We start from the raw sequence: 23,899 nt of genomic DNA on the forward strand, positions 1-23,899 counted from the left end.
ATGACACACTGCAGGGGCGGGGCTTTGGCGACCTCTGGAGTTGGAGCTGTCGCTGCTAGCTGCTGCGATGACGGGAAGGGGGAAGCTAATCGCAGTGATCGGAGATGAAGACACAGTTACTGGTTTTCTCCTGGGCGGCATAGGGGAGCTTAACAAGAATCGCCATCCTAATTTCCTGGTGGTAGAAAAGGATACAACCATCAATGAGATCGAAGACACCTTCCGGTACGGTAGCCTGCGAGGCCTGAACGGGCTGCTGTCTAGGGGAGCGTAGGAGAGGGCAGAGGCGACCCGGGGTCCGAGGTGTCAGACCCCTACAGGGATGAGAGGCGACTCTGGAACGCTGTCCGCCCTTGTGAAGTGGAAGCCTCCGTGCCCCCAAGTTCTCCTTTGGGGCTCGGTGGTCTCGGGGCTGTGACAAATCCACAAGCTCCCCCTCACATGACTGTGTGTCAGGAAAGAAGGGGAACAGAACTTGTGACCTGTCCCTGCCATAACTGGACGTCTGGGGCGCCCGGCCCGTGGAGACGGTCAGCCTCAGCGGCTCTTCCGGTCCCTGATACTCATCAAAGAGCAGTCCCCTGGCCTTGCAGGGTGCTCGGCGCTTTTGCTAATTTCCCCCTAAAGAAAGCGCACTCGCTGGGAACCTAGGCTTTGGGCTTGGGCCTTTCTGTAGTCTCATCTTCCTTAGAGGCTCGCAAGGAACCTCTACCGACCTGCACGGTAGAGGTTATTATTCTCACAAGTGAGAAAACGAAACGCAGAGAGGTTAAGACACATGCCCAAAGGCACGCCAGTGAGAAGAGTGATAGCTGGAATTTGAACCGAGAACCAACGCTTTTTTGCCTCTCCTATACACACTCGGAGTGTGCAGTTGTCCTCAGGCTGCCTTGGAATTTTCCTTTATCTTAAGCACAGTGAGCAGAATATCTGGACTGTCTGGCTTTCTACTAAAACCTGGTACTTCCTCCTGGCCTGAGTCAAGGATGATAGCTTCAAAGTGTGGATGCAGGTGTACCCTTTAATCCAGGAGATATCTTGGTGATTAGAATTGATGGTAGAATCCTATTCTTTTCTTCCCTCTTTCTGTAGCATTCCTCTACCAAGTTTCAGAAATACTCCACTCCCTTGTTTCCCCAAACAGCTCGGCCTAGAGCTGCTGGCTGAAACTGGTTCCTGTTGTCAGGGGCCAGATAGGCACTGGCCTGGGAGGCTACTATCTCCTGATTGCTAAGCAGTTGGTAAAGTGGCCCAAGTAGTCGTTCAAGGAAGACAAATAGTACTTCAACAGTTTGCTGGCCAGGTGGCTGGGGGGAGATAGCTCAGGAGAATAAGTGCCTGCCTGGCAAACGCAGGGTCCTGAATTCAATCCCCAGTACCAGGAAAAAAAAAAAAGAAGTAGAAGAATTTTCTAGCCAGCCAGCTGTGGTGGTGGCGGCACACCCATAATCCTAGCTTAGCACTCAGGAGGCTGAGGCAGGTGGATCACTGTGTGTTGGAGGCCAGCCTGGGCTACAAAGTGAGTTCAAGGCCAGCTTGAACTGCAGAGTGAGACCCTGCCTCAAAAAGACAAAAAAAAGAAAAAAAGAGGAAAAAATTTTCTAGACAGGTGTGGTGGCACACGCCTGTAATACCAGCATTTGGGAGCTGAAGCAGGAAGATCACCCCAAGTTCAAGGCCAGCCTGAACTACATAGCTCAACCTGGTGTCAAAAAAGAAAAGGTATAAAAAAATGTTTTGTTTTGTTTTGTTTTTAATTATTTAGTATAGGGTCTCACTACACAGATCAGTCTCATTGTGAGCTCATTGTGATCCTGCTGTTTTTCAGCCTCTCAAGTGCTAAAAAAAAAAGTTAAAAAAAAAAAATTCTAGCCAGGTGGTACCTTCCTGTAATGCTAGTAGTCAGGAGACTGAGGCAGTATTAACACAAGTTCAAGGGCAGCCTGGGCTATACAGTGATTCAAGACTGGTGAGACCCTATCTCAAAAACAATGAAAACTGGGCAGAGGAGATAGCTCAGTGGAGTAAGTGCCTGGCATGCACAAGGTCCTGCGTTCAATCCCTGGTACCACAAAAACAAAAACAAACAAAAATACCAGACTAAAAACAACGAAAAAACATACATGGTAAGGAATATAACCCTCATCCCAGGCCTTGTACCTCTTTATCTCCTCTACCTATAAGGATAACCATTTAAGCCCTTCAGTATCTTTCTGCAGTCTTTATGCAATTGCAAAAAGACCTTCATTCCTGACCTTTCCTTTCCCCACACAAAGACAGCTTGTAGAACACACAGCACTCATCTTCATGACCAGTTCCTTCTCCACTCGGGGAGGTAGAAGCCAGCCTTGACCAGTGTGGCCCTCAGCTGTGTGTGTGTATTTGTGTGTGCTGGGGAGGGTATACTGAGGATTTGCCCAGGGCCTTTGCACTCAGCTATATCCTCACCAACCCTTGTTGTTTTTGTTTGAGAGGGGTGGAGGGGTAGGATCTTACTGAGCTGCTCAGTTGTCTAGGCCTGGCTCAAAATTTCAGTTTTCCTGCATCAGCCTCCCAGAGTGCTAGTACTCAGGTGGCCCTGAGCTCTTGAGTGACATTGCTTCATTCAAGGAAGAACAGGACTGAGCAAGTTTAGTATAGCAGCCTTTCCTCTTGTCCTCTGTGTCCCAGGTCCCTCTCATTGCCCTCCATGGCCCAGTGCCAACACCTAGAGAGAGCTGTCTGGGCAGAGGAGAGAGCTGCTCCCTGGACTGCCCTCAGTACCTTTCCGTCTCCCCCCACAGGCAGTTTTTAAACCGGGATGACATCGGCATCATCCTCATCAACCAGTACATCGCAGAGATGGTTCGGCATGCCCTCGATGCCCACCAGCGCTCCATTCCAGCAGTCCTGGAGATCCCATCCAAGGAGCACCCCTATGATGCTGCCAAGGACTCCATCCTGCGCAGGGCCAAGGGCATGTTCACTGCTGAAGATCTGCGCTAGGCCACTCTTGGCTCTGAAACCCCCACCCCATGGCCAGGCCTCTTCCAGCCCTACCCTTTCCCCTCCATGGCTGGCTGGGTGATGGATGATTCTAGACCACTGGGGCTTGCTGTTAAAATCCAGGCTGGTTAGGGAACAGGAAGCCCAACCATCCTGTCTCTCCTCTACCTCTTCCCTGTGCTGTTACATAGTGTCACTGTTGATGTTAAATTAAATACTTTGGTTCTCTCCAAACTTGGCTGGGTGCTTGGAAAGGATGGTAGGCCAGGCCTTTAGGGGTAGATTAGGACCAAGGTTAGAAAGATTCTGCCAGAGAAGAGCTGGGCCAGGAAGATTGGTCCAAGAGTTTGTAAGTTGGGACTGGTTGTCTGGATCAAAGAGGACCAGCTGGGGACAGGGATGGGAAGGAGAACTCCTGACTACCAGTTTGCATGGGGCAGAGGACAGAAAAGAAAGCCCAGGAAACCAGGACACCTGTAATTCCAGCTCAATCTGGGTCCTGAGGGAGGTTTGGGGGCCCAGGCTGCTTCAGGAAGGGTGGCACATGAGGTCTGCTGAGGACATGCCAAATAGAACCCTAGCCCTGTGTGAGGTGGGGCTTGGTTGCCAGGTGACTGTCCCAGGGCAGCCACCTGCTGGCAGAAGAACTCTGCTTGCTGTATTCACCCCTTGGTGGCATCTACCCTGGTACTGGTCCACCCTTTCTTTGCCACCATGTCGCGGCAGCTCAACATGGATACGCTGCGGCAGAATTTCTGGAAGGAGGAATATCTAAGGGAAAAGATGTTGCGGTGTGAATGGCACCACAAGTATGGGTCATTGGTGAAGGCCAAGCAGAAGGCCAAGGCTGCAGCCCGCCTGCCCCTCAAACTGCCTACCTTGGCCTCCAAGGCCCCACTCTCACCCCAGCCTGTCCCCACAGCAGTCCCTTCCAAGACTCCCAGCCCTGTCCCAGAGGCTTTTCAGTCAGAAATGTACCCAGTACCACCTGCCACCCGGGCCCTGCTGTACGAAGGCATCTCCCATGACTTAAAGGGGCGTTACCACTACCTCAACACCCGAAAACTGGACCTGCCAGAGACGCGCTACCTCTTGCCCATCACCACCAACTTCACATATGGCTGGCAGCTGGGTGAGCCCCAACCTTTCAAACGAGTCACTTCCCAGACCTGGAATTAACAACCATGTGACAGGGAGTGGGCATTCAGTGGAGGCTCCAGACCATAAATGCAGAACAAGGAAATGGCCAAGAGGGACTATAATTCCAGGGATTAGGGAATGACTGGGCAGGCAGAGGAGAGGTGCTTCTTCAGGTACATTGTCAGGAAAAGCTAAATGACAGGGAAAAAGGGATTTGGATTTTACTGTAGTTCAAAGAGAAGCCAATGGAGGGCTTTCAGCAGGTGTGTGATACTGATTTACTTAAAAAGTTACCCCGTGTTATAAGTAATGGATTTCCAGGGGAGTTGTAGACTGACAAGTGAGTTAACCCTCTATCTTGAGTTAGCTTGGCAAGAGGTGGTGGTGGCTCCTAACTAGAAGGTTAGCAGGAGTGCTGAAGTCAGTTCTGGATGTTTTAGTGGAAGGCTCATAGGAATTTTTGGGGTTTTTTTGGAACCGGGGATTGAACTCATTGGAAATTTTTGGTAGGTTGAAATATGAGGGGCCGGGGAGATGGCTCAGTGGAATAAGCGCTTCCCTGGCAAGCGCAAGGGCCTGAGTTCAATCCCCGGTTCCGCAAAAAAAAAACGAGAGGAAGAGAGAAATCAGTGGCAATGCCCATATATTTGGCTGTAGCTGCTTCAGTAGGGAAGACCAGAAGAGTATAGGCCAGAGGGTGCATGCAACAGGTCAGTTGGCCAAGGTAGCTCAAAGTGTTAGAATTGTGTATGAAAGTCTGGCTCTCTGAATCAGCCCGGAGCTGAAGAGCAAGTCTGGGTGTCATTAGAATATATGTAAGTGCTATGTAAATCCTTGCTATTGGGGCCGGGGAGATGGCTCAGTGGGCCTGAGTTCAATCGCTGGTTCTGCAAAAAAAAAAAAAAAAAAAAAAAAATCCTTGCTATTGAATGAGGTCACTTGAGGAGCTCAAGTTGCTGAAATCTCACCAGAGCCCATGGGCAGGGCCATGGCCAATAGTAAACTGAGTCAGTTTCCTGTGTAGCTGAGAACTGCCATCAGCTAGGAGGAACCAGCTAAGTCAGTATAGGATTTTCAGTGAAGAGTGAAAGTGCGGGGCAGAGAATATGGCACTGAGTGTTGCCAGGTTGCTAGGAGGTGCTGAGTGGCCTTTTGTCTGTGTGGTGAATTTCAAGGGAGGTCACTCAGTCATGAGTCTTTCTCCAGCTGCTCCGGTGCCTGTGCAAAAATGATTGGCTAGGAATCGACATGGTTAGAAGTTTTCCTCATTTTTCCCCCAGGGGCCTGAGAGGGAAGCCAAGGGAGCAAGGTTCCAACAAAAGCAAGAGGGAAGCCCCAGAAAGGGTGGAGGTTGAAGGAAGCCCTATGGCAGCAGTCTGTCCCTGTGACAGCAGGCTGAGGTGCCAATGGCAGACAGCCTGCACTCACTGCTCTATTTAGCAGCCAGCCTGTATGTGTCTGTAGCTCCCACTCCTCACAAGTTCTTTTTATTTCTCACTAAATGGATACAAGACCATGCAGACAGACAGGGGCCCTATGTGAGTCCCTTCCCCGGGAACCTATTGTGGCCTCTGATATCTTTTCCCAGGCCCCCCAGTGAAGCAAGAACTGGTCTCCTGCAAGATGTGCCGCATTGAGTCTTTCTTCCGCAAGAATGGGGCCTTTGCCCTGCTGGATCCCCGGGACCTGGCCCTTTGACCCCAGCCAGGCTGGGAGTTTAGAGGAAGGAAAAAGAAGTAACAGGCCTGTAGTGTGTGTGTAGTGTCTGCTGTCTGGGACCTGAGGCTCTATTCTGGGCCTTTCAGAATCTCTTCCTTTCTTCTTAACGTTTATCTTCTTTATCATTCCCTCTGGGGACCCAGCAATGACTAGAAGGAGCAAGAAGTTGGCGGCTATTCTCCAGTCACAGGGTCCTTAGAGCCTGGGGGCCACAGCAGCTCCTGGAAATTTTGGGTGTTCCTAGGGGAGGAGAGTGGCCTATCAGTCAGTTGGGGAAATCCCCTTCCATCACAGCCAACCTTCCATGCCAGCCCCTCACCTGGCCCCAAGGGCCCGCAGCCGCCCGGTCCTCTCCCGGTGCACTTGGTCCAACTGCTCCCGCAGCGCATGCTGCCACCCCGCGGTGTCCTCCTGGGTGGGCAGAATTCGGTGGGGCCCACGTGGCCCCGCCCCTCCCCTCCCTTGAGCCGCCCTGTCCCCGCAGGGTCCTAGTGGTCCCTGCTTCCCTGGCTCTTGCCTGAGTCTGGAGCTGTGCAGGGCTGGTAGGCATAGCCAGCGGGTGGACCCGGCAGTGGCGGTTCCCGGCGATACGGAGTCGCTCCAGCACCTGCAGAGGCAGCAGTGAGCCGGGTTTGGCCTTGGCGTCCCACCCTCCCGCCGTGTGGGCCGCCCCGCGGCTCTTGCAGAGACGCACCCGGAGCCGCTGCTGCTCTCGGTCCCTCCGCTGCCGTCTCCGGGCCGCGCCGTGCAGCTCCAGCAGCCGCCGCAGAGCTGAATCCAGCTGAGCCGCGCTCACGCCCGGGAACGCGGGCCACTGGGCCTTCGAGGCAGGGGCGCCCCCAGCACTGCCTCTTCGCTCCCCAAGCGTGCCCGGGAAATTCGGGGCGCCCACTGCCGGATGCGCTGGGCCGCGACCCCCTCTCGGCACAGATGGAGGAAGCTTGGGCTGCCCAAAGCCCTTAGTGCTCCGTGTTGCCGGCATCCCCACCTCTGGGCCGGGAAGAGGTGCCCAAGCTTCCTCCCGGAAGGCCCCCAGCGTTGGCCTAGCGGACTCCTGACTCAGGCCCTCAGTCTTGCCCTCCGTCCTCTGAGTGTCCTTTCCCCGAAGGCCTGGGTTTCCCCTTTCCAAACTCTGGGGGTTTTGTTTTCCCAGAGACCTAGGGAAGTCTCTCCACCGGCCCAGGGGGTCGTCCTCCACGCGCTGGGCAGTTGCTTCCCCCAGAGCCCTCTCCCAGGCTGGTGAGATGTGGCCTTCCCAAGCCTGCCAGGTTTTCATTTCCTGAGGTCGAGGAGCCTCCTCTAGCTGCCAACACTCTGGACTATTTTCTGTTGGACTCTGAGCAGCCTCTGGGTTCTCTCCCTGGGATGCCTCTTCTCTCTGACTTTCAGGTGGTTTTTCTCCCTGACCCAGCGGGATTTCTTTGTTCTCCTCTTGGGACCCCTGCCCTTTCTGACCCATAGGGACTGCCTCTCTCAGCCTCTGAGGAAGGTTCAACAAAAGCAATTTTTGAGGCTCTGATCGCTCTCTGTCCAGGACCAAACCCAAACCCTTGGTTGGATCTTGGGGTGCTAGGAGGCCCTGGGAAGCCAGACCAGAGGGCCTTGGGGCTTCTTGACTGAGCTTGCTTTCCTCTGGGCTCCTGGGTATCAGTGAATGGGGTTGTTGGATCTGAGGCTCTACTTGGCTTCTCTCTCCCCTCTGGGCCAGGTCCTGGAAAGGGAGAGAGCACCTTGGGTACAGGCTTATTCCCAGTTCCCGTAAGCACCTTTCCTCAGGGGGATGGGACACTCCAGTGCCTGGTCCTTGCCTCCTTTCTGAATTTGCTGAGGCCATTTTACCTGTTGTAACAGTTCTTCAGTGAGGGTCCCTCCTTCAACATGGAGGCAGCCCCACCTCACACCAGCAACCTCCTCCCAGGTAAACCCCACCGGAGTTGTCTCCAACCTGAGAGAGGCCTTGCCCAGGTCCCTTTGACCCTTTCACCTTGAACACTGAAATTTCTGGCTCCTCAAAGGACCTGCTGGTGATAGGAGTCATGTCCTGTAAGTAACCTGAGGGAGAAAGACCCACTTTGAGAGCTCTCTGTCACGCCTCAACCCCTCACACACTGTCCCAAACTACCTGAAAAGCCCAGTGTAGGGGAATGGGTGGCACCCTAAGGGTGCTGCTTGAATTTCATGGCTGTCACGGTTCATTATCCCACCTGCATTGCCCGGCCTATCATGAACCTGCTTGTCAGATGTGCCTGCCAACAGCCAACCCCATCTCCCTCATCCACCCAGCCAGGACAGACCACTCTAGGGCATCCTGCACACCCCCCAAGACCACTGCAGTTGGCCTGGGAACAAGAAGAGCTCATTTTCTGGGGCCTCTCTACCATTACACCACACCTTGTCCTGCTGTGGCAATTGAGACCATAGAAAAAAATACCATGTACTATACTTTTTCCTGTTATTAGGGAAAATCCTCCTTAGCCCCTTGTCTCTGACCCCAAGCTCAAATGAAATTCAAGAAATGAAAAGCTGAGCTTGGCCTAGAAACTGCAAATGTTCCTCATTAACAAAAGAAAACTAAAAAAGAGATGATGTCGCTGCTGCCTTGCAGCTGTGGAGGAAAGAGAGATGTTCTACATCCATAAAATTAGTTAATCGAACCTGATTTCAAAAGATCTTAAATAGAGAGCTTTCACATCTTGCTCTGCTAGGCAATAGAGATGTGAATATTCATAACTTTAACCAAATGGGTGTGTTCTCTGTGAAAGTAGATCTTTCAAAGGTTTTTTGAACAAAGGAGCTGGTAAGACTGTTAAGCTTTAGAAATGATTGCCACGTATTCTGAAAACAACCTCCCACCCCTCCCTCTGGGATGCTGACCTGTTGTCTTACTAGATCGTTTATTTTCCAGGTAATAGTATAATTAATATCTGTCTTCCTAAGAGATAAAATACTTGCAAAAGCTTCTGTCAACCAGAAACACACTGTTGTGTATGAAGGAAGAATTAAAGCTATGATTGTTGGGTTTAATGGCACACACCTATAATCCTAGTGCTCAGGTGGCTGAGGCAGGAGAATCACAAGTTTGAAGCCACCATGGGCTACCTAGTGAGAACCTGAACAATGACAGAAGTCCCTACACTTGAGCTAAGAAGATCCCTGCCTTCCCACCTAATCTGACTTCTCCAGCTCCAGGAGCTCCCTGCTGTCCTGGCTGCCCGACCCCTCCTGTCCACATACCAGGTGTGGCCTTTTCAGGTGTGCCAGAGCCTTCTTGTTTTGGGTCTGTGTCATTCCTGGCTTCACCCAGATCCGATGCAGATGACGGGCCTGGTGCCTGCTCCCTGAAGGAGTCCAGGAACTGTCTCAAGTGCATCTCAGATAGCCCTTGGGCTCAGGAGTAGGGTAGGGGTCCAGCTGCCATTCTCCCCTAGGACCCACCAGCCAGTGTCTAAACATTCAGGATGGCCTCTCCTCCCAAGCCTTGTGCCAGCTAGATCCTGGGAACTAGAACTCTGGGGTCACCCTACCAGGAGCAGTTCGGCAACCTTGTGTGCAACTGAGGGCCTGGAAGGAGCCAGAGACATGAGTAGGGGCATGGGGCAGGACTGCAGAAGGAGACAAGAGAGGACTGGGTCCCGGGCCACTATGTGAGGCAACACAGAGGAAATACAGGGTTTCCTAGGAGAGGGACGCACCCTTCTGTGAGCTGATGCTTCTGGCTTTGGGAGTCCTCAGCCAGGGGTGAAGGGCACAGCCTGGAACGCTGAAAGGGTTGGAGAACCTAAGTCCACAGGACAGCAACAGCCCCCACCCCCAGTGTGGAAGGCAGTCCCTAAGATGGTCTCAAGGCCGCTGCCTCCTAGTACTCAGGTTCTTGTCTGACCATTTCCTTTGCATGTAAAGTGCTCGGAACATTTTCCTCCTGCTCTCTTGAGCCTTGTGAGGAAACTGCAGTCCTGGCCCGACTGCTCTTAGTGTTCACCACCCATCCTCCTGTGGCTGAGACTGCCATGGCCCAGAGCTGCTACAGACTGAGGCTTACTGTACCTCAGAGCCAGTGGCAGGGCAGGGACTGGGATCCACATCCCAGTGCTCTGCTCAGTTTTGGGGCCCATCACCAGAGCAACACCCTTGTGGAGGGGCAGCCCCTGGTAAGGGCTGTTCAGTGTCTCCATCCCTCTCAGGGCAGCCCTGGGCACCTGGGCAGCCACACCGAAAGGCTTCCCAGAATCAGCACACAGTTCATTGACCAGTCTGGTGGTTAATTGTGGAATAATAGCAACCTGCAAGTAACAAGCATCTGGTGTGTGCCGGGCTCCTTTCGAAGCCCTCTGATGAGTTCCCAGGTCCTTCGAAGCCTTGGCGAAATATCTGCCATTTTCCTCGTTTACATCTGAGGAGACTGAAGCTCACAGCTGCAGGAGCCATCAGAGCAGATTTACAGACAGGGCTGTAGATCTCCAAAGTCCATGAACCTTCTACTTCCCTCACCTCCACAACAGCCCTAAACTCATATGTGCCCCTGCTTACCTCACTCACCTGCTGCTCAGTGTCCCCACCCTTCCTACCAAGGGGCGGGCTGTGCTGGCTCCGTGCATGGTAAGCCTGCTGCCTCTGACGCCAGAAATGGGCCCAGGGGGGCCAGAAGAGGCCCAGGCCTGCCCCAGTCAGCAGCTCCAGGTCCCAGAGAAGCTATAGGAAGGTGGGGAGCCAGGGTGTGAGGGGGCACTGGCCCTGTCCCCTGCCACCCATCCTTCACTGGCCACCACCCCACCTGCTCCTTGGCCCGCTGGCTCCACTCCATCTCCAGCAGCACAGTGGGCAGTGCCAGCCCTAGGGGGTAGTCCTGGCCCTCTTGTGCCTGGGTGGGCAAAAAGAAAGCATCAGGCCCCTGCCCACCCTTCAGGGCAGTGCCCAGCCTCCTCACCTGCTGCAGTGCAGTACGGAGCTGGCCCAGGGCTGCAGGGCGTTGGAAGAGGAGCTGGTACAGGGCCAAGGCCTGCTCCAGGCTACAAGGGAGCTCTGGGCTCCCAGGAGTAGCTGCCTGCGCCATCATGGCAATGTCCCCTCCCTCCCTCTGCCTCTGCCACCAGAGCCTGAAAGAGGTGGAGGATGGGCACTGAGGACCAGGAGCAAGTGGAACAAAGGTTCTAATCTCAATAATGCAGGGCCCTGACACCTGAGCCAGGGCCTAGCAGCACCTGAGCTGCACCGATGCCAGGCTGACCCCTATACAGATCTCTTGGCCTGGAGGTGGCAGTGTAGAGCACTGAGCATGACCTTGGAGAGGTGTGCTGCTTGCAGCCCCCAGTGAGGACCTACCAGCAGGTTGGACCACCCTCTCCACACAATCCCACTCCCTGTGCCACAGGAAGTAGGTGCTATTGTCATCCTGGTTTACAGATAAGCAAACTGGCTCCAGAGTCACTTGCCCTAACATATCGCCATGTTTCCTTCACCTTGTCATGGATAACTGTGACAAACACTCTGGGAAAACACAGCCTCAGGACATGGGTTTGTTTGTGACCAGGAGGGAAACAAGATGAGCACAAGAGGCCAGGCCTGCCTGCTGCGTGCTCCAGCAGTGACTCCTGCTGGATGTGTGCCGTTCCATCCTCATCTTACGGAAAAGGAGGTCATTTGTGTAAGTCATAAGGGCAGGGACAGGATGTAGGGGACATCTGGGCTATTGAGTGTCCCCCAAAGGCCACTGTCAAAGCCTTGGTATTTTTTATTTTTAAATATCTATTTATTTATTTTGTGTGTGTGTGGCCAGCTCAGCCCACCAGGGGGCGGGGCGGGCTGGCATGTGGTGCTGGGGGATTGAACCGTGGTCCCTGTGTTTTGCTTAGTTTAGCTTGTTCTAAGTAGGTGCTTTAGACCACTGAGCCATCTCACCAGCCCCATGGCTGCTTCATTTTAGATGGTGTCATGAACCAAAACAAACCCTCTGCTCTTTATTTTTTTTCTCTGTTCTTCAAAAATGAATTGCCTCATATATTTCATTCACAGTAATGCAAAGCTGACTAATACGGTCCAGAAGTCTGCATCCTGTGCTGTCATCAGCAGCTTTGACTTCCTGCAGCCTTGTCACTGCTTCTTGACAGAGGAGCAAACTCTCCTCTCTGGGGCCCCCGTGAGAACAGCCTCCCCAAGAGAGGATGGTGCTGGTGGAGCGAGTGTCCTTGACTCAACACTGTCTTGCTTAAGTCAACAACAAAGGGCTTGGCCATGTCCTCCCCTAGAGCAGAGCCTTCAGTCCATGTTGCAGGGCTCATAATGACAATGGAGTCCCCCAAATCTTTTATCCATAGTCTGTAAAACTCCAAGGTCACACAGCTAGTATGTAGCAAGGGAAACTTAAATTCTGAAATTTTCCTCTTTGAAACCCAGGTCCTCTCCTCTACATCTTCACAGGCTGCACATGCGCCTAAGGCACACACATGTACTGGTGGGTGTGGCTGAGGTGCAGGCAGGAGTGCGTGTACACACAGCATGTGTTCCTGGTATCCATGCACATGTGACTGTATCTCACCCCAGTGTATTGTCCCTCCCTCCTTTCTCCCAGGCGTGGGTCCCTGCCTCACCAGCTCTTAGAGTGGCGCAGAAGGTATCTGAGCACTCACTACCACCAGCTATGAGGAAAGGGGTGCTGTGTGCAGACTGAGCAGCTTCTTGGGCCAAGCCTGCCACAGAGTAAATAGGCCAGGGGCCAGGCCACCCGGGTCCTCCTGCCCATGTCACGGTTTCTCAGATAACATCAGAGAGTGGCTGGTTGGAACAGCCCAGGGACACAGATGCAAGGCCCTCTGACTCCGGATGCTGAGTGCTGGCCCCATGTTCCCAGCAGCTCAACCACTTCCACAAAGCCAAGAGAACATACACAAGAGAGTCCTGAGAGGCCCAGAGTTTACTGCCATATTTCTTCATAGGACAGGGGCCTACGCTCCCAGGGCCTGAGCAGGGCCTTGTCCCCGTAGCTGACTGGGGTAGCTGCTACTCAACACAGGAAGACTTCTGGCCTGAGGAGTCCTGGCTGGGTATCTTCCTAGCTCAGGGTGGAGCCAGGGGCTGCTCCTGGCTGGGGCTGGGGTCCCGTGAGCAGGACTGGGGGGCAGGCATGAGGGGGGATACAGTGGGCTTCATGCTCCACCAGGCCTGCTGGGCACTGGCAGCTGGGGACACAGGGCCGCACACAGTGGGCTGCCAGCTCCCCCAGCGGGATGTGCTGGTTGAAGCATGTGCGGGGACAGGGTGGGCCACATTCATCAAACACAAAGCCACGGTCCAGGGGACAACTCATCACTGTGGGCAGAATGGAAGACAGGGTCACAGAGGTCCCCCACCATTGCTCTGGTCACCAGAGTCCCATTTTGAAGCCTCTCCCTGTACCTACCCCATGCAGACCTAAGCCCCCGGGGCCACTCCTCCCCTCTGACCATGCCCTCCTTCAGCCTGCAACATCATCGCCCCCTCACCACATAGAGTAGGCCCCCTCCAGACAGGTGTCATGCCTGCCTGGCGACAGAGGCTGGCATAGGCCTCCAGGACATCACAGAGGCAGGCATCAGCCGAAGGGCCAGGGCCACAAGCACACAGGTCATATACACAGGCAGCAAAGAAGGGCTCTGGTGGGACCACAGCATGGCAGCGGCTGAATGAGGAGGACTTCAGCAGCCCACACCGAGCATTGGCCTCACGCCTGGCACGGTACCCTGCTGCCCGGCATGGATCCACTTTTTGGCCTGCAGAGCAGGGCTGGCCAGGCCCCGGCCCGTCTGAGACCTACATGGAGAGAACAACCCCGATGTGACAATAGCTCTGGCAGTTGATCAGTGTGTGTTGCGTCTTCACAGTGCTTCCCACCCAATCATTTGCTCTCGCCTCAAAAAAACTCCCTTCAAGCTGGATATGGTGGTGTACACCTGTATTCCTAGCACTTGGGAGACTGAAGCAGGAGGCTTGCCATGAGTTCAGTGCCAGCCTGGGTTACATAGTGAGTTCAAGGCCAGCCTCAGCTACAAAGCAAAACCCTGTCTCAAAAGATAAAACAAAAAACTACCTTTAATAAGAGCAAAGAGGGTTTTATCTACCTTTTCCTCATCCTCATTTTATAGATGAAGAAGCCAAAGTAACTTGTCCCTGGCCACAGAGCCAATAATGGCAATGCAGGACTTAGGGCTCCAGTTGATGAGGCTTCCTTCGTCAGGTACTCATCCTGCCCACCACAGGCAGGGGGCCTCCAAAGCTCCCTGAAAGCCCATCTTTGGTCTTTTTTCCATACCAGAGGCTATGCTGGGACTCACGCCCTGCTGTGCTCAGCTCTTTCATCCTGCCCCAGCTATGGCCTCTATGCCACTTACCTGCCAGCTGTTCCCAAATGCAGCTTCTGTGGGCAGGAGCAGCCCATCAGGACCCTGCAGATCATCCTGGGCAAAGCCATTGAAGTTCCCGCAGAGCCCACAGGTCTGGCCCCGGTAGGAGCCAGGTACCCTCACCTCCACCTGGGACTGCCCATCCCACAGCACCTGCACAGAGAAGCCTGGGAGTGGGCAGCAGGGAAGGAGAGGGACCTCGAGGGGCCCAGGGTCCACCATGGGCTTGCATGTGTCATCATGCCCTGTGCTACAGCAGGGAAGATGGGTGGGTACAGGTCCCTCACAGGAGGGATGATGCTCTGGCCCCAGACATGTCACTACCCACGGCACAGCCCTGGGGAAACAAAGGTGACAAGCAAGCTGTCCATAGCTCCTGAGCGAGGGCAGTTTCCCCATTGGCATGCCTCAACTGGGCTCCAGCGCGATGCTACCCTCTTCTGAGATTCAGTGTCTCCTGGACATTTGGGCTACACAGTTACAGCCTGGATCAGAAGAGCATGTGAGCCTGATTTCATGAAGCTGTGCTTCTGGCTGGGGGCAAGCCACTCTTCCATATGGAATCGGGGGGAGCCCTACACACCACCTAGGAGACCTTAGTCAATGTCTTCCCTACCCCTACTTGCCCTCTCCCCACTTTACAGATGAGAAAACAGAGTCTCGGAGGTTTGCCCAAGTTTCTCCAGCACATGGGTGGCTGAGTCAAGATTAAAACTGGGGGCTAGGGGTGCAGCTCAATGGTAGAACACTTGTCTAGCGTGTGTAAGGCCCTACGCTTGATCCCTAGCACCACCAAACAAAACAATGTCAGGCCTCAAATTCTGCTTCCAGAGGTCTCTGGCCTGGATTTCTTTCCTAAGAATCCAGCTGCAGCCTCTTACTCTGTTGCTTCACTGTGCCCAGGAGATAGCTGGTATTCTCGTCCCTCCAGTATACAGAGCCTAGATCAGCTGGCGGCTCTCAGGTCATCCCTTGGGGAAACCAGCCCTCTCCAGTCTCCCCTTCAGGCTATACCTGAAGCCCAGGCCGGGTATGCAAGAACACAGTTTGTCCTTGCAGCTCCACGTAAAGCAGTGGCTCCCATAGGAAGGGCAAGGCCACTAGGTGCCCGTCCACCTGGGGGAAAAAGAGGGATGGATGTTGGGGTACAGGACAGGACAGTGCTGGAGAGCCTTTCCCCGGGTCCTCAGCTCACCATGACGGTCCTGCCCTGCAGCAGCTGCACCACCACATCTCCCAACAGCACTGCCACCTCCTGGGTCCAGGCCACATTGCTCCGGCCTCGGCCATCATTGGTGACCTGCACACTATGGGTAGTAGAGGCCTGGGTGCCATGGTCAGCAGGGCTGGGTTTGAGGGTCAGGTGGAAAGAAGGGTGCGCACCTGAAGTCACCGCCATGGCAGTCCTTGACCAACACGTAGCTGCAGCTGCCCTGGAAGTGCAGCAGGCGGCCATCGAAGGTGCGGTAATGCGGGTCTCCAAAGGCCATGCAGGAAGCCGGCCGGGGCAGGCAGCGGGGACAGCAGCTACCGGGACTCAGGGCAGGGGCCTCGTTCTGGGCTCAGCCCCAGATACCGTCAGATCCCGGGTGCTGACCTTGCCCCAGCCACCCCACCCTCACCCCAGTCTGTCCCTCTGTAGCCCACCCATGCTCACTGCAAGTGGGGTCAGGACGCCACCTGTGGCAGCGCCAGGAACAGCACCTTCCTGGAGCCTAGTCACTGTTGTATGGCTCTGCCTCCAGCGCCCGCACCCCACTGCCTTACACCACGCGCTCACCGATCTGCATGACAGTGGTGGGCAGCGTTGGCTGTGGCAGTGCACGGTGCCAGCCACACAGGAGCAGCTAGTGCAGGCATCTACAGACCAGTGCTCCCCGGAGGCCACCTGACGGCCCAGGTGCTCACATGGCTGGGCAGAGGCTGAGGGGACAGGCAACAGGCAGGGTCAGGGACTCCTCTCCTATCTCACTCACCCCTCCATGCTCCTGGCCCCTCACCTTGGCATCTCTCACAGCAGTTGCCACCCTCGGACACCTTCACCCATCCGTGGGGGCAAGAAAGGGGCTGGCACTCCTCCAAGTGACACTCCACATGGCCCCGCTGAGGACAAACATCACCACTCCAGGGATTTCCCACAGGGCCAGGAGTCCCTGGTCTCACAGGTCTGGGCACCCTTTGGGCAGAGCCATGGGAAGCAGCCCTGCCTGTTCCCAACCCATCACGGTTCGGGTGGGAAATGAAATCCAGCCTTCAACTCCTTGACCAGCAAGGGTATCCTTGCTCCTCAAGGACTACATATTTGCTGGCAAATGTCAGACCCTCCACTCTTTACCCATCTATGAGGTCTGCACCCCCGCTTCTCCCAGATTACCTGGCAGGTACAGGCAATACAGGCATTGCTGGGGTCCCGCCAGCTCTCTCCATCTGCCACTCTCCGGCCCCCAGCCTCCACCACACATTCTGGGGAGAAAAAATGGGATGACCTGGCACTGTCCTTCCACCTGCATCTCCCTCTCTGGACTCACTCTGTGCTTCTCGGTAGGGAAGGGCCCAGGCTACCTCCCACACGGGGTTGATTTCTTCAACCAATATTCAGGAAGCCTGGCCAGTGCTGGGCACTGCACTAATCCGCTGGACATCTCAAGGGTTCTGGAGGCCCAAAGAACCAGACCTGGAACCTGCTTCTGGGGCTGCCTGCTGGGCCAGGGGTCTGTAAGCCTCATGAAGACCCTCAGTCCAGGCCTTGAAAATCCAAGCTGACTTCCCTCCCTCCATCTGCCTTGTAGATCTCCTCTCTTCCCCAACAAACAGTTCTTCCACTTCAAGGATGAAATATACATTCAGAATGCAGACTCCAAGCCTTACACTTGGCCCATGAATGCCACTGCATCTGCCTCCTTCTAAAGCACCTCTGAGGGTGAAGCCAAGGTTGGCACTTACCCTGGCACACAGGGCAACAGCTCCCAGGTGGTATGTGGCGCTCCAAGGGGGGACAGCTGAGCTCAGGACAGGTGTGGTGAATGCAGAGCCAGGTCAGGTCCTGCCCATTGTCACATGAACACCATAGGTAGAAACGGCAGATTTTAAGGAGTTGGTGAGATGTAGGAAGGGGTAAGACATAGGTAGGATGGGACATTCATGTTGAACAAATAAAGGTCAGAGAGGATCACAGCCACAGCCCACAGAGGACAGTTCCCCAGGCACAGGGCTCACCTGGCACTGGCAGGTGTAGCAGGGGTCTAGTGGGGCCATCTCAGACCCCTGGAGGCCCTCTGTGCAGTTGCTCAGCGCCTCTGAAGAAAAGAAGCCAGTATGGAAGGGGACCAGAAAGCCCAGGGAGCCAGGGTCACATGCCCAGCTCTGTCCTCCAGTTCTTGGGTCCGAGGCATCCTATATCCCAGGCATCTCGACTCCAGGGAGGTGACAGGCTCTTTCCCTTTCCCTCAGTAAAGAGAAGTTTGGGCTTCTTTCTTTCTTTTTGGTGTTTTGGAAGCAAGGTCTCACTATGTAGCCCAGGCTGGCCTTCTGAATCCTAGGCCTGTAGCATGTGCCACTGCACCTCGCTGAGCTTCTTGAAACTTTGCTATACTACCAAGGTGCAAGAACTGGAAATCGACAGCATGGCTCCCTCAGTCTGAGATCAATCACTAAGAAAGCCAGCCAAAAAAAAAAAAAAAAAGCCAGGCTGCCAGCCTGCTCCCACTGCCGCTTTCTTTCATATAACTGGCTAATTCAGTAGAAGAAAGTACAGGAAGGCAGGCATCCCAGATCTCATTCCGGCTCAAGTACTCAATGTCTGCACCATCGCAAGCAGAATAACCAACCCCTGAGTCTCAGTTTCTGCATCTGTAAAAAGGGGTAATTTTCACTGAGAAAATGTGAAAATTATGTGAGATAACTTTCCTCTCCACCTTTGTAAATCCTCATTCTGAAGGAAAAAAGAAAAAAGGAAACCAAAACCAAAACCAGAATAGCTTCTCTGGTGGCCAGCAGCCCCTCTAAACCTACTTCACAAACCCCAAGGAGCCCACCGCTGTCACAACTGCCAATCTGCAGCGCCACCTGCTGAGCAAAGTGTACCACAGACATGTCCAGCCTCATATTCTGGAGTCTCTTCCGCTCACCTTACTCCTCCCAGCTGCCCTGCGGCTGTGTCCACCCCACCTGCCAGGGAAAGGGCCACCAGAACAGCCCACTGGAGTCTGGAAAGGCCTGGGGCTGGAGCCAGGGCCAGGGAGGAAAGCTGGCGGCTGTTCTTGTATCACTCTGGGGGTGCATCTCCACCCTCCTAGCTTACCTACCCCAAACCCTGAGACTCACGGGCACAAGTAGGACAGCAGTGTTGGGGCCCAGGGGGCAGGAGTTGGCTGGGAGGGCAGCCCACCAGGCTAGGACACTGTCGCCGATGACAGCGAAGGCTGGGAGGCCCCTCAGGCTGTGGCTACAAAGGAGAATGTGCAAAGGTTGAGGGCCAGGCCAATAAAGTGAGGCAGCCCTCAGCCGGCCTGCTGTGCCTTCTCCAGGCTGTGCATGGGTACATCCGACTCCAGTATCTCTCTCCCTAGACTTGCTCCTCCCCTGTGTCTGGTGCCACAGATGATGTTCCCCCTTTTTCCAGTCACTGGGGACAGAGCTCTCACATGTCCTTGCCCGGAGCTGTCTCGCCATCCTGGCGCTCTCCACTGCCCAACTCCTGACCCACAGCATCCTTCTCCTGCTCAAATCCCTTCCGTGGCTCACCACCATGACATCTGCGCACTCCCGGTGGCTCTTCCATCCCCTGCCCTGCCCCACAGCCAGCCACTAGAGCTTCCCCTGCTTCCCCAAGTCAGGTCCTGTGCTCCGTGGCTAAACCACATGCACTGGCCCTGCTGGCCCCAGCCTGCTCAGTCCTGACTACAGAGTCCTCTTCAGACCCCATGCTGCCTGTTTCCCCCACAGCAGTGACCTTGCTGGGCTGCAACCCTCCCCTTGAGGTGCCCCCAGCCTCCTACCTCACAGATGCACACTTCACAGGGGTCTGACCCGGGCTGGAAGCTTTCACCAGCCTCATAGTTCCGGCCCTCACGCTCACAGCCTGGGGGGGGGGGGATAAGAGCAGGGTACTTCCAGGGAGCCTCCAGGCTGGCAGTGATACCAGGGGTGGGGTCCCCTGCCCTTCAGCCCCCCACAAGGACTACAGAATGGAAGATACTTCTGGAGCATCCCCTCTGCCACTCCATCCCCACCAAGGTGGGGAGGCACAGACTCCAACCCATCCCACCTTCACTCCAGGATCCCAGCATCAGTACCAGAGCATCGAGGACAGCAGTCATGGGGCCCCTGGTGAGGCTGGGCACAGGAGCTGACACACTGGATGTGGGCACAGGTGACAATGCCCTCGTGACACATGCAGGAGGAGCAAGGGTTGTCAGGGAGCATCCAGCTACTCCCTTCAGGGTGCTCCTTCCCATGAGCACGGCAGCCTGCAGGCCAGGGGCAGGGAAAAGCTTTGAGTCTGAGAGCTTAAGACTGCCCCACCCACAGGTGGTTGGCAGGACATGTGGCTACCACCAGGGCAGAGGTCTGCAGGGAGGTGGGCCAGGACAGAGCCCTGTCTGTGGTGGAGGGGAAAGGCATGGAGCAGGGTCACAGCACCTGGGATTGTCCTGTCCTGTCTGCTTGCTTCTTAGAGTTAGCTGCATGCAGCAGGTATTGTCCGCTGCGGCCCTGGTGGACACATGGACACACAGGAGGCATGTAACAAATGCATGGCTCTCACTAACCACGTGCCTCAGGTAATCTAATCTCTTTAAGCCTTAGCTCCTGCTGTTCAATGGGAACTGTAACTGTCCTGACTTTCTCACAGGGCACGTGGCCACTGGGCTGTTCTGCATTGACTATATGGCAGCAGACAGCATATGGGACAAGAAGGGGAGGCAGACAGGCTCAGAGAGGCTCATATTCTGCAGCCAGTGGGCTCCAGCCACGGCGAGTTAGCTTGCCTCTTTGGAATTCTGATTCTTGCTTGTTTGGGGGTTTATTTTTCTTTCTTTTTTTCTTTCTTTCTTTCTTTCTTTCTTTCTTTCTTTCTTTCTTTCTTTCTTTCTTTCTTTCTTTCTTTTTTTTATACGAGGGATTGAACTCAGGACCCTGTGCTTGCCAAGCAGGCACTTATGCCACTAAGCTATCTCCCTGGCCCAGGAGTTGGCTGGGAGGGCAGCCTACCAGGCTAGGACACTGTCGCCGATGACAGCGAAGGCTGGGAGGCCCCTCAGGCTGTGGCTACAAAGGAGAATGTGCAAAGGTTGAGGGCCAGGCCAATAAAGTGAGGCAGCCCTCAGCCGGCCTGCTGTGCCTTCTCCAGGCTGTGCATGGGTACATCCGACTCCAGTGTCTCTCTCCCTAGACTTGCTCCTCCCCTGTGTCTGGTGCCACAGATGATGTCCCCAGACACAGGGGAGGAGCAAGTCTAGGGAGAGGATTATTATTCATTTATTTAAACACTGGGAATTGAACCCAGGGAGCACCAAGCTGTGTCTCCTGCCCTGTGTTTTTTGTTGTTTGTTTGTTTTGTTTGCAGTACTGGGGATCTTTGTGCTTGCTAGGCAGGTGCTTATGCCACTGAGCTATATCCCTGGCCCTGGTAGGTTTTTGGTTTTTTTTTAATGTGTTTAGTACAGGGTATACAGGGTCTCACTACACAGATCAGACTCAGTGATCCTCCTGTTTTCATTCTCCCAAGTGCTGGATTACAGGCCCACACCATCACACCCAGTCTCAATTGCTGTCTCAGCATGCCCTGGGGCCAGCACAGCATGTTGGGGATTGAACTCTGTCCCTGCATCTGCCTAAGTAGATGCTTTAATTCGCTGAGCTATCTGGCCTGCCCTTGGTGTTGTTTTTAAAGATGTAATGACATCACTTATCTGATAAGACTGTTGTGTGGATTAAATCCACAATTATATGGATTAAATGAGATAATAGGAGCAAAATGCTTAGGTGTATGTTCAATAAATGCTAATTATCATGATGAGGATGATTTTCTTTCTTTCTTTCTTTCTTTCTTTCTTTCTTTCTTTTTTTTTGTTTTGTGGCCAGCTCAAGCCCAGCCTGGGAGCAAGGCTGGCACAGCATGTGGTGCCAGGGATCAAACTGTGATCCCCTATGCCTGCCTAAGCTTGCCTACGCAGGCACTTTAGACCACTGAGCTATCTCGCTGGTCCTTTGATGATTATTTTTATGAATAGGTGTGGACAGAAATGGCAGCAGCTTCTAGGACTCTAACCAGCACCTGGAAGGGTGACCTGATAGGCCAGGCCAGCAAGAGGGTGGAAGAGGGCTAGAATGGTTGTCCAGGGCTGATGTGGGCAGACCAGCGGGCAGATGGGGCAGGGAGTAGGACAGAAGAGAGGGCAGCCCTGGGGGCTGAGCCTACCTCTGCAGCGAGGGCAGCAGCTCCCTGGCTCTGTGACCTGGAGCAAGCATGGCAGGGGTGGGCACTGCAGCCGCACACAGCTGACCTGGCCAGCCTGCAGGAGACGCAGGGCCAGCAGCTTGTTACCAAAGTCAGGGGATACCGTGGGCTCTCACCCAATACCCTCCTGCTCCTTATGGTACCTGACAGCGACACCGCTCACAGCGGTCCACAGTCCCTTCAAATTCCTTCCCATCCTGGTGCTCCTGGCCCCTAAAAATGCAGCCTGTGGAGGACACACTACCTGGGTGGGAACCTAGGCCACCCTTCCCTGCCCTGCCCACCCTCAGCTGGGCAGGAATGGAGGAAAGGGGGCATAGCATGAGGCTAGGGCAGGTGTAAGGCAGCTCACTGCGGCAAACAGGGCAGAAGCATGGTCCCAGTGAGGGGTGTGGGCAGGGAGCTGGGGGGCACGGTCTCCTCTGGCAGTGCATGGAGCCTTCCTGGCCGGAAGAGGTCACACTGTCACTTCTGTTGCTCCTGCCTCCCACACCCCTCCAATGCATCCTCAAGCCAGGCTTGCTGTCCATTGGCAGGTATGCTACCGAAGCTACCAGGCCCACACCCCTTGGCTGGCCTAGAAGACCTCAGTCCAGCTCCATCACCTGCGATGTAACCTGGGTGGAAAAGGCACCTTTCCCAAAAGGAAAGCAGCATGCAGAGTGAAAGGTCACCAAAGTCCCCACCTCACCTGACAGGTGCAGAGGGAGCAGGTGGGGTCAAGTGGGTCAGGAAGGGTCTCTCCAGGAGCAGCGGTGACCCCATGGTAGAAGCATCCTGGCAGAGAGGGGAACACAATGAGAGTCACCATAGACAAACTCCTTCACTGTCACATACACAGCCATGGCCAGGGGATCCCATCCCCCCCACAAAAAAAAAAACAAAAAACTTAAGGTAAAATGATTGTGTCTGGAACAGGCAAGGAGTGAGGTGTGGGAGAAAAGAAGGCATTAGCCAGACCGCAGAGAGCAGGATTTATATCCATGCAGGGCTGGGGGACAGGCAGAGGGACGAGGCAGGCAGCAAGGTGGCTAGGAACTCCCTGCCAGCAGGAACGGGGATGGTTTGGCACAGGTACACTGGATGTGTAGCCAGGTAGGCTGGGCCAGGTGGGCTAAGGCAGCTGTCCCTCCTGGTTAATGGCTCCAGGGCAATGGGATAGTTTTGAGTAGGGTGATATGGTATTTTAGGAAGACAGTGAAATAATCTAAGAGTACAAAGAATTGGAAAACAAAGGACCAGCTATTTGCTGAGTGTGACAGTCCAGAGAGAGGTGACAACAAAGAGGAAAGCATGGGTAGGGTGTGACAAGTGTGATACAGTGAGTTGATCTCAGTAGAGGGCTTAAGGTAAAATGTGGCTTAGGTGGGTGGCAAAGCTCCTGATCACTGGAGGCTATTGGGGGTCCTTTGGGAGCTCCTAGCCGGGGGACAGAAGGGCAGGTGTAGTCCTACCCTGGCAGATTGGGCAGCAGTGCCCTGGTGGTGTGAGGGCATGACTGCAGCCTGGAGGCTCACAGGGACGGCGGCTGCAGGTCACGAAACCTCCAAGGCAAGTGCACACGTTACAGGGTTCTTGGGGATCCGGGAAGTCCTGGCTGCTCAGGTAGGACTCACCCAGGTATTCACAGCCTGTCAAGGTGAGAGGGAGAAGGATGGGCTAGAGGAAGAGGGGGTTGGGAGTTGGGGAGAGAGGAGGAAAAGGAGGAAGGGAAGGGGAGAGAGAGAACCAGAAGGAAATATCCACTGGCTCTGAGTTTGATGGGGCAGGCCAGACTCTGCAAGACCTGGCACAGGCTAGCTTTCTCCCTGAAGCCTGCAAGAAATCCTTTCCATCCCTAGGAGACAACCTCAGAAGACCTGTCTCTGTGGTTAAATAGTCAGCAAGCCACGGCCAGAGTACCAATTTCCCAGCCTCAGGAGTGGATCTACATAGTAAGTGGCCAAGGGCTCCCTTTCCAATGCCCTTCAAACCCCTTGATTATATTTCTTAAAGGAGGTTAAGCCAGGTGTAGCGGCACATGCCTATAGCCCCAGCACTCAGGAGGCTGAGGCAGGAGGATTGCCATGAGCTCAAGGCCAGCCTGGGCTACACAGTAAACTTAAGGCCAGCCTGAACTGCATAGCAAAATCTGTTAACACACACACAGAGAGAGAGAGAGAGAGAGAGAGAGAGAGAGAGAGAGAGAGAGAGAGAGAGAGAGAGAGAGAGAGAGAGAGAGAGA

General features: G+C 54.5%; 3 protein-coding genes across 4 annotated transcripts in view; 2 read left to right on the forward strand and 1 right to left on the reverse strand.

The window, feature by feature from the left end:
* Positions 1 to 3,176, forward strand: Atp6v1f (ATPase H+ transporting V1 subunit F). Its single transcript, XM_004642733.2, has 2 exons — positions 1 to 225; positions 2,784 to 3,176. The coding sequence occupies exons 1-2, from the start codon at positions 68 to 70 to the stop codon at positions 2,983 to 2,985; spliced, it is 360 nt and encodes a 119-aa protein (XP_004642790.1). The 5' UTR covers positions 1 to 67; the 3' UTR covers positions 2,986 to 3,176.
* Positions 3,177 to 3,338: 162 nt separating this feature from the next.
* On the forward strand, positions 3,339 to 5,966 carry LOC105743738. 2 transcript variants are annotated; one of them, XM_012517279.2, is made up of 2 exons: positions 3,339 to 4,117; positions 5,714 to 5,966. In XM_012517279.2, the coding sequence occupies exons 1-2, from the start codon at positions 3,700 to 3,702 to the stop codon at positions 5,821 to 5,823; spliced, it is 528 nt and encodes a 175-aa protein (XP_012372733.1). In that variant the 5' UTR covers positions 3,339 to 3,699; the 3' UTR covers positions 5,824 to 5,966. The 2 variants fall into 2 exon arrangements, with proteins under 2 accessions (XP_012372733.1, XP_023558627.1); XM_023702859.1 differs by lacking the exon at positions 5,714 to 5,966 and adding an exon at positions 5,406 to 5,707.
* A 41-nt stretch (positions 5,967 to 6,007) lies between these two features.
* Kcp (kielin/chordin-like protein) overlaps positions 6,008 to 23,899 on the reverse strand; it is a 56,044-nt gene continuing 38,152 nt past the window's right edge. Inside the window, exons 27-52 of the mRNA XM_023702871.1 lie at positions 23,130 to 23,306; positions 22,367 to 22,452; positions 22,028 to 22,118; positions 19,511 to 19,684; positions 19,214 to 19,296; positions 18,540 to 18,660; positions 17,433 to 17,512; positions 17,160 to 17,259; positions 16,591 to 16,679; positions 16,217 to 16,319; positions 15,997 to 16,139; positions 15,600 to 15,772; positions 15,412 to 15,523; positions 15,231 to 15,332; positions 14,205 to 14,369; positions 13,320 to 13,626; positions 12,895 to 13,146; positions 11,043 to 11,088; positions 10,769 to 10,937; positions 10,616 to 10,702; positions 10,410 to 10,533; positions 7,774 to 7,896; positions 6,539 to 7,683; positions 6,362 to 6,451; positions 6,164 to 6,255; positions 6,008 to 6,084 (exon numbers count right to left, since the gene is read on the reverse strand). Coding sequence (XP_023558639.1) covers positions 6,018 to 6,084; positions 6,164 to 6,255; positions 6,362 to 6,451; positions 6,539 to 7,683; positions 7,774 to 7,896; positions 10,410 to 10,533; positions 10,616 to 10,702; positions 10,769 to 10,937; positions 11,043 to 11,088; positions 12,895 to 13,146; positions 13,320 to 13,626; positions 14,205 to 14,369; positions 15,231 to 15,332; positions 15,412 to 15,523; positions 15,600 to 15,772; positions 15,997 to 16,139; positions 16,217 to 16,319; positions 16,591 to 16,679; positions 17,160 to 17,259; positions 17,433 to 17,512; positions 18,540 to 18,660; positions 19,214 to 19,296; positions 19,511 to 19,684; positions 22,028 to 22,118; positions 22,367 to 22,452; positions 23,130 to 23,306 — 4,301 coding nt within the window. The 3' untranslated portion in view covers positions 6,008 to 6,017. The remainder of the gene's footprint in view (positions 6,085 to 6,163; positions 6,256 to 6,361; positions 6,452 to 6,538; positions 7,684 to 7,773; positions 7,897 to 10,409; positions 10,534 to 10,615; positions 10,703 to 10,768; positions 10,938 to 11,042; positions 11,089 to 12,894; positions 13,147 to 13,319; positions 13,627 to 14,204; positions 14,370 to 15,230; positions 15,333 to 15,411; positions 15,524 to 15,599; positions 15,773 to 15,996; positions 16,140 to 16,216; positions 16,320 to 16,590; positions 16,680 to 17,159; positions 17,260 to 17,432; positions 17,513 to 18,539; positions 18,661 to 19,213; positions 19,297 to 19,510; positions 19,685 to 22,027; positions 22,119 to 22,366; positions 22,453 to 23,129; positions 23,307 to 23,899) is intronic.

The sequence above is a fragment of the Octodon degus genome, unplaced genomic scaffold, assembly GCF_000260255.1.
Source record: "Octodon degus isolate 3935 unplaced genomic scaffold, OctDeg1.0 scaffold00160, whole genome shotgun sequence".
In the NCBI taxonomy this organism is placed as follows: Eukaryota; Metazoa; Chordata; class Mammalia; order Rodentia; family Octodontidae; genus Octodon; species Octodon degus.